General features: G+C 55.6%; 4 protein-coding genes across 4 annotated transcripts; 1 reads left to right on the top strand and 3 right to left on the bottom strand.

The window, feature by feature from the left end:
* Nucleotides 1–46: 46 nt before the first annotated feature.
* Nucleotides 47–271, top strand: PPTG_20935 (hypothetical protein; the record flags this gene model as incomplete). Its single annotated transcript, XM_008894362.1, has 1 exon — nt 47–271. The coding sequence occupies one exon, from the start codon at nt 47–49 to the stop codon at nt 269–271; it is 225 nt and encodes a 74-aa protein (XP_008892610.1).
* A 4,849-nt stretch (nt 272–5,120) lies between these two features.
* PPTG_02451 (hypothetical protein) lies at nt 5,121–6,210 on the bottom strand (the record flags this gene model as incomplete). The annotated part of the gene is made up of 2 exons (XM_008893536.1): nt 5,121–5,153; nt 5,203–6,210. The coding sequence occupies 2 exons, from the start codon at nt 6,208–6,210 to the stop codon at nt 5,121–5,123; spliced, it is 1,041 nt and encodes a 346-aa protein (XP_008891784.1).
* A 386-nt stretch (nt 6,211–6,596) lies between these two features.
* PPTG_20934 (hypothetical protein) lies at nt 6,597–6,728 on the bottom strand (the record flags this gene model as incomplete). Its single annotated transcript, XM_008894361.1, has 1 exon — nt 6,597–6,728. One exon carries the CDS (start codon nt 6,726–6,728, stop codon nt 6,597–6,599), a length of 132 nt encoding a protein of 43 aa, XP_008892609.1.
* Nucleotides 6,729–7,206: 478 nt separating this feature from the next.
* On the bottom strand, nt 7,207–7,350 carry PPTG_20933 (hypothetical protein; the record flags this gene model as incomplete). The annotated part of the gene is made up of 1 exon (XM_008894360.1): nt 7,207–7,350. The coding sequence occupies one exon, from the start codon at nt 7,348–7,350 to the stop codon at nt 7,207–7,209; it is 144 nt and encodes a 47-aa protein (XP_008892608.1).
* Between the last annotated feature and the right edge of the window lie 842 nt (nt 7,351–8,192).

Below are 8,192 nucleotides of genomic sequence, written 5' to 3'. Positions count from 1 at the left end.
CGCGTTGCGGGAAGCTTACGTCGTGGCAGCGTCTTACGCGCGAGCCATGTCAGCCGGCGATCGGCTGTCTGCTCCAGGGCCCATGGAGATCAACGCTATTGAGGCGTCGGGTGCTCACCCGCGTTCGGGCTATCGGCGGAACAATCGTCCACTGACTTGCTTCCGTTGCCGGAAGATTGGACATCGCGCGGCAGAGTGTCGTGCGCCGGCTCCGGTGCTCGCCCACCTTGATGTGGACGATTGCCTGGCCGCTCAACCAAAAAACGGTTAGGGCCAGTAGTTGCGGGGCGCCCTACTGGAATGGAGGCCCTGGTCCCCCGGTGGCGGGGCGGCCCCCTAGCCCTCCTGTGCTACAAGCACACTTCAATGCCACCACCAAGAACGGCGACTCGAGGCTAATCATCGTCAGCCTTCATGTCGCCGGAGCCCGGCGTCCACTTCGCGCGCTCCTCGATTCGGGAGCGACCAACAACTTCTTCCGCGCGTCGTCTTTGTCGGTACTCCCAAAGCGTATTTGCGTCCGGGAAGGCCCGGGCGAGGTTGAAGTCTAGCTTGCGGATGGCAAGTCTCACCGCATCGCGCGGCGCGAGGTGTCCTTGCCCTATACGCTCGATGGATTCCGCAGCAATGACAACTTCCTGGTGATCGAGATGAATTACGCGTTTGACTGTATCCTGGGCATTCCGTGGCTTGCCAGATACCAGCCAGAAATTGACTGGCTGGCTAGATCTGTCAGGCGTCGAAGCGACTTCGACGTGAGCGAGGTGTACACCCATCTCTTGGTGGCCCCCAGTGATTGGCCCCACGTCACAGTCGTGGACAAGTCAGCCACAATACGAGTCGTGCACAGAGCGAGCGATGGCCCTCTCTGCGTAGCTTGTGCTGTGCTGCTCGAGGAAGAGAGCAACAATACTTCCTTACGGCGACGCAAGGTCAAGGGTATGGTAGTTGAGTCTGGGGTACTCCCACCACAGCGAGAAGCGGTGAAGCAGGGGCTCCCGCAACGTGGTCCAGCGGTCGAGCGTGGGTTCCCGCAACGACGAGCAGCGGTCGAGCGTGGGTTCCCGCTGCACCAAATAGCGGTCGAGCAGGGGCTCCCGTTCAAGCGGATGGTGGTCGAGCGTGGGTTCCCCCATCCGCAGACGATGGTAGAGCAGGGGCTCCCATCGACATCGATGGTCGTCGAACAATCGACGCTTCCGTACCGTGTTGCTGCGGTCGAGCAGAGGATCCCGCATGTCCCCGGCGTGGTCGAGCGTGGTCTCCCTCGCCTAGAGGAGGGTGATGAAGAATCAAGCGACAGCGCGTCTTGCTCAAGAAGCGGCAGGCGCAAGAAGCGAAAGAACAAATCCGGGCGCCGACGTCTGAAGCCACGGCGCGTCCAGCCTGCGGGCGATCAAGTCGAATCAGTTCATGCACTCGAGTACGTCGAGGGTGCGCCGCAGCGGTCACGAGTTATCGAGGTTTCCAGCCCGCCGAGCGACGCCGAGACGATGACGCGTCTTCCGGGGCTCTTTTGGAAACACTTCCTGCGCGACCAGAATGCCGGTGAGATTGAGCAAGTGTGCTTGATCACAGAGGCAGCCTTGGCGTCGGATGAGATTAACGCCATCGACACCGAGGGTGGACTGCTGCGACCGAAGAGCACTGAACCAAAGTCAGCGAGAGAAGAACGATTTGCTGCTCAGTCATGGGAGGCGCTCACGAAGTCCGGAAACCCTGTGTATCAGCACGCCTGCGAGTACGCAGACGTCTTCCCGGAGAAGATCCCCGCGGAGCTCCCAGCAGAGAGGGGAGTTCGCCACAAGATCTATCTCGCACCTGGCGCGAAGTACTGTGTGACTCGCCAATGGCCGTTACCTCGAGAACTAGTCAAGGCCATCGACGATTTCTTCGAAGGACGCCGCCAAGCTGGACACGTTCGTGAGAGCATATCACCTCACTCCAGCCCGACGTTCTGTGTCAAGGAGACCACTGGCGGATGGCGGATCGTTCACGCGTTCAACAAGCTGAATGAAGCCACCATCCCGGCGCACACTCCGATCCTCCGGAAGGATATGGTCCTCGACTCCATGGCAGGCAGCGTAGTTTTCACCGCCATCGACTTGACCGATGGGTTCTACCAGATTCTAATGAGAGAGTCCGAGATACCCCTCACTGCAGTAAGTACCCCGAGCGGTATGCTTTGGGAGTGGTTGGTGATGCCACAAGGACTGAAGAATGCGCCTGCGACCTTCAATCGCATGGTATCCCATGTCCTGCGTCCCCTTCGCGACTTCGCACCGAGTTACTTCGATGACATCTTTGTTCACAGTCATGCTGAGGACGGACTCAGCGCAGTGGACGTGCATCTGATCCACTTGGAGAAGGTGTTCCGAGTGATGCGAGAGAACAAGTTGTACGCGAACCTGAAGAAGTGTGTTTTATGTGCGCCCGAGATCCCAGTGTTGGGATGCTATGTGAGCAAGGACGGAGTGCGTGCTGACCCTGAGAAGGTCTCATCGATTTGCGCGTGGCCCACGCCCAAGAACCCCACTAAGCTACGTCAGTGGCTCGGCATGGCTAGCTACCTTCACAAGTACACGAAGAACTACGCCGGCTTAATTCAGCCTTTGTCTTCGTTGCTAAAGAAGGAAGCCACGTGGATATGAAAGCCAGAGCACCAAGCCGCATTCGACTCGGTGAAGACAAGCTTGTCATCAGCCCCTGTTCTGATGCTTCCTGATGACTCCAAGCCGTTCCACGCTGTCTGTGACGCGAGAGATTTTGCCATCGGCTGTGCGCTGATGCAGTCCGACGACGAGGGGCATGAGCGCGTGGTCAGCTACCAATCGAGACAGCTGAAACCAGCTGAGCGTAATTATCCTGTTCACGATAAGGAGCTCCTAGCGATGCGCTATGCCTTGGTCAAGTTCCGTGTGTATCTCCTTGGTGAGGAGTCGTTTGCTGTGTACACCGACCATGCATCGCTGCGGACAGCGATGAAGAGCCCACATCTCTCGCAGCGCATGGCGCGATGCTATCATTCTTCTCCGAGTATAACTTTGTCGTTCATTACAAGCCGGGCAAGAACAACATCCTCGCCGACGCGTTGTCTCGTCGTCTCGTCGTCCAAACTACGACCCACGAGGTGCGCTCGGTCATCAGGCGGCTGATGTGGATGCTGAAGATGATAAGTGTGCAGTCTGTCTCGCGTCCGAGATAACATGACCGTGAGCGAGCCAACGCAGCCGTTGGGCGATGAGATAGCAGCCGCTTACGCGGCCGACCCCGTATATTCCGGCATCTTGCAACATTTGCGGTCTCCCAAAAAGTCTACCCTGGGAGCGTTGTCGCGTTCGACACGCAACCAGATTGACCGATACGCTTTGGATGGGAACCTACTGACTTATACCATCGACCGGTTCGATGGAGCTCGGATCGTCGTGCCGAACGACGCGGATCTTCGCGGACGAATTGTCCACGAGTTCCATGATGCCCCCGTGGGAGGCCATCTGGGCCGCGAGAAGACATTTCCCGCGCTATCAAGAGACTTCTACTGGCCCCACATGTACAAGTGGGTGCGCAAGTGGGTGCGCACATGTGAGGTTTGCCAGCGTGTGAAACCGTCTTCGGCTTCGAAGGCCCCCGCTAAGACCCCTTCCGATCGCCACGGAAGCCTGGCGTTCTGTTTCCATGGATTTCATTTTTGGCCTTCCGCCCGATTGGGCCGGGCGTACTGGTGAACTGGTGTTTGTGGATCGCTTTAGTAAGATGGTGCATCTTGTTCCTGTGGCAGACTCTGTTACCGCGGAGGATTCCGCGGGTCATTTTATTGATGTGGTGTTTCACTACCACGGCCTGCCTGAATCCATCGTCTCCGACAGAGATCCACGCTTTACTTCAGCGTTTTGGTCCCGCCTCTTTGAATTGCTGGGCACCAAGCTATTGATGTCGACTGCCGCACATCCGGAGACGGATGGACAAACCGAACGGGTCAGCAGAGTCCTCGAAGACGTTCTCAGAAGCTACGCCACGTCGTTCTCGAGTTGGAGCTCCTTTCTGCCGTTGGACGAGCTCGCGTTGAACAATGCAATTCACGCATCGACAGGGTGGACTCCCTTCTTCGTGAATAACGCGCGACATCCGTGCGTGCCAGCTCAGCTCGCCGTGGGTCACCCCACAGAATCTACGGGCTCCACCCTTGGTGGGGGAGAAGCTGGTCCCGTTGCAGCACGCGCAGCGACTCATTCCGCATGTGACGCGACTGGACTTGAAGATTCGATAGAGCGAAGGGTCGCCTCCTGTGCAGTCGCCCCGCGAACGGTCGCGGAAGATTCTGGGCCAACACTATTTCGTAACAGTTCCGCCCATCCCGTCCGACCGTCGGACAATGAGTCAGAGAGCCGACTGCCAATAGTGTTTCAGGGTGCAGCTGATTTGAACGCAATAACACGCGCGCAGTCACGCAACGCCGCCGTGGAGCCGCGGCGTGCAGTATTACCGATTGCCGAGTGGACGGCGCAGCAGTTAATCAACCCTACAGGCGCCGCAGGAGCGGTGAAGGCGAACTCACCGAAGCAGTCGGTGCAAGCAGCCGATCGCTCGGCTGTGTCGGAGTTCGTTTTACAACGACAGTCAATATCGAGGTTCGTCAGGGATGCGCTGCAGAGCGCAGTGGACAAGCAGAAGGAGAACGCGGACAAGCATGGAAGAAAGAACGTGGATTCGTATGCAGTTGGGGATCACGTACTTCTCTCCACCAAAGGCATTCGGGCTTCGGCGGTCACGAACCTTGGCGCGAACAAGCTCGCCCCGCGCTTCATTGGGCCCTTCAGAGTGCTGAAGGTGATCGGCGACGCTTATACCCTGGACATCCCGACGTCGCTGCTGCTACACCCGACGTTTTACGTCGGGCGACTCAAGCGGTACCACCCGGCGGTGGTTCTGGATGCTGATCGCCAGGGCGATCTGGCGGTGCGTACAATGACCGATCAGCGCGGCGTGCCCGCCGACCTTGCGAGCCATCACCCCTAAGCGCCCGCTCGCGCGGACGAAACCAGCCTGTGGCGAGCCAAAGACTTGAGTCTCCACGAACCGGAGGCGACTCAAGAGTTGCTGATTCGACTGCCGAATCTGCGTCACGAGTGCCTCAGCCCGCGCAGCGCGATCTTCTGCCCGCTCAGCCTCCGCTTGAGCGCCCAGTGAGCGAGTTAACGCAACCTCAGCGTCGTGAGCAGCGAAAACAGGGACTGTACCGCCGTAGCGCTCCTCCGCCGATTGTTGATTCGGCGGGCGAGACTCTCTGGATAGTGGATCGAATCGTCTATCATAGGGATCCCACCCACGAGTTCGCTCGCGGCCGTCGCTCCGCCAAGGCTGTTCCTGACGCACGTAAATACCGCGTTCGTTGGCTTGGGTTCCCTCCCGAGGAGGATACGTGGGAGCCACGCGCCAATCTCCTCCGTGATGTTCCAGATGTCGTTCGCGACTATGATTCCGGCCTCTCGACGGTGAGAGCTCCCGCGGAGCACCCCGCGGCGACCGCGAACGTGTGCGCGGGCGTGCACACGCTGGTGACGCGCTCCGTGCCGACCGTGGCGTGCGTGAGCCGCCGTGAAAAGCGGTGTTGCTGATGTTGGAGAGCGTCCGTTCGTACTTGGCGATCCAAGCCGACTCTGCAGCGCTGAGTGGTCTCTCAGCGACGTGTTGTGCCCATTCGTCTTGCGTCGGGCGTCGGGACTCTCCACACACTCGACAGCCTTCCCGAAGTTGAACGTAACACGAGCGGTCTTCAGCCCAAGCATTCTCGCACACACGCTCGCGCAGCTCCGTGAGCGAATACTCCTTGAGGATCTCCTCACGGTACAGCAGCCAACTGACGAAGCTTTGCCCCATGTACTGCATGCGGTTCCAGCGCTTGATCATGGCACACCACGACCTCTGCAGTGCCTCGTACTCAGCGCCCTCGATGGTCTTCTGTCGCGCCGCGCGGAAGCGGCGGAAGTAGTCCTTCATAGTGTCGAGGGAATCCGGATTCTCAGCCTGACAAGTCGTACAAGGCCCATGGCACGATCTCGCCTTCCATCGCGCGCTGTCCGCGCGCGCCATACGGGTACATCGTCGCCGGTGCACCTCCGGTGTCTGCTGCTGCTCCAAGAGTGTGTTCGCTCGGTCCCCAGTTGTCGCCTGCGCTCTGCAGGTGCTGCCGTTGCTGCCGCTCGTGGTCATGTTCTCTCCGACGGATTTTCAGTGTTCTTTGCTGCATTTACCGTGTGTAAGCGCATCTTCGAGAGGGGGGGGGGGGGTAATGAGCCCCTCCAGTTACATAAGTAGGTTTTAGTTTGATACAGAAGTAGGTACGTTCGCGTGCAGTGCGCACGCGCATAAGTGTCCTTCTCTGATTGGCTGAAATGGGGAAGATAGACCCATTTCTAGCCAATCAGGAGCGGACTTGCATTTGTGTGGTTCTAAGGGCTCGGGGCTCCAACCCCAGCCCCAATACATAAACAGAGTTGAATCTTCCCAAGACTGCCTTCTTGATCTTCCTGCATTGGGTCCCATCGAGAGCTTCCTCAACGCTACGTGTAAGCTAATAACGGCACTCACCTGGCTCGTTAATCTTTTTCATAGCATCGCTTGACACAGTGAAAATCAACATTTTCGGCCTTTACAAATGCTTTGAAGGCCTTGATGGCCGTAGCTTGAGCACGCTTGGTGTTTCCAGGCTTGAGCTCGTCCAGGCCCATGATGGTCGGAAAGGATGCAAATATGCAAATGATATGCAAGTATCTAGAACTTCGTAAGGACATGCATATATTTCTCCTTGGTTTCCGACTCGATACGTCGGAAAGGCTGGTTTAGAGGACCTACCTAACCCTCAATGTTGCAATTGGCTAAATTAATCATTGTCAAGTAATATGACTGGCTAAAATTAAATACAATATTCTGATTGGCTGATTATAACAAAATTAGCACAATACAAAATCTTAGTATGGTCAGAAAAGTGTTTATATTCATCCATATCAACTCGGTAAATTTCTCTCATTCATTGTACTACCCATCTATCTCTCTTTCTTTTTCTACGAATGACTAGTAGTCTGGTTACCCTAGTACTATTAAGTAGCTCCACATGCGTAGTAGCCCTCATCGATGGTGCTATTCGCGGGGACAAACAAAAACACCCGCATTATTTTTGGCACGGCTTTGAATCGTCTCTTTGTACTTTCAGTATTCACGCCGCCACTTCATCAGGCACCTTCTCAAGTGATTGCTAGGTGAGGAGGCAGTGTCGGTGCGAAGATGGGGTGCTCTCACACGATCTTCATCGACGTCCGAGGTGATTATGTTACTCGAACGGGCCTTTGCCATCTTGCGTTCAGCAGTTGATACCGCTAAAGAAGTTTTTGTAGTTTATTCGAAGCTGAAGACACATGATGGGGAACTGGCGAAGCTCCTGCTTTTTGTAGCCTAGGTACTAATCGATAAAGGCAAAGTGATCTAGTTCAACGTGGATCTCGCTAGCTCCGGAGACGTTTGGACGACTTCGGCACTTGGCTGGGCAGTGTTCATGTCAACACTCTTGTCGCTCTACTATGCCAACATATTTGTCGTTATATATCAACCGCATTGTCGGTATTACCGCTGCACCGTTCTGGCGCTATTGCGCTAGAAAATGATATGCTTCTGACTGTTGCTTGCCAGAACAGCCTTGATATGTGTATGCACTACACAGAGTTAGACTTGAAAGATCGTATGTAATACAGCAGATTTAGAGCTAGCGGATTTCGTGTAAACTCCGACTTCAAAAATATAGCTATAGCGGGCCGTTTTGGCAGCGACGATCGCTCTGAAAGGGCGAGTTTGTCTTAAATCGCCAAGTTATTACACAAACTATTTGTTTATTCAAATTACGCTAGCACGGGCTTGTTTGAGCTTATAACCGAGAAAATATCCAGGGCTCGGCCTGAATATCCGTTAGGAGCAATAGGCATGAGAGCACTGTTCTCTGAATAAAATATCAGAATTCTCTGGACATTTATATCCAGAGTCTTAGGTGGGTTCCAGACCCCTCGTGGATCCTATGCAAACAAATATTTTTCTGCTTGTGTAATCACTCAAATTTTACTTCCTTACAGAGGGTAAGATTAACCGACGGGGTATTTCATGATATCTGATATTCTATGCGAAATTGGGTCAATGTTGACCCAACC

This window comes from Phytophthora parasitica, assembly GCF_000247585.1.
Source record: "Phytophthora parasitica INRA-310 unplaced genomic scaffold supercont2.2, whole genome shotgun sequence".
NCBI classification, from domain to species: domain Eukaryota; phylum Oomycota; class Peronosporomycetes; order Peronosporales; family Peronosporaceae; genus Phytophthora; species Phytophthora nicotianae.
Note: the sequence above shows the minus strand (reverse complement) of the source record. Positions and strands in the feature narration are given on the sequence as shown.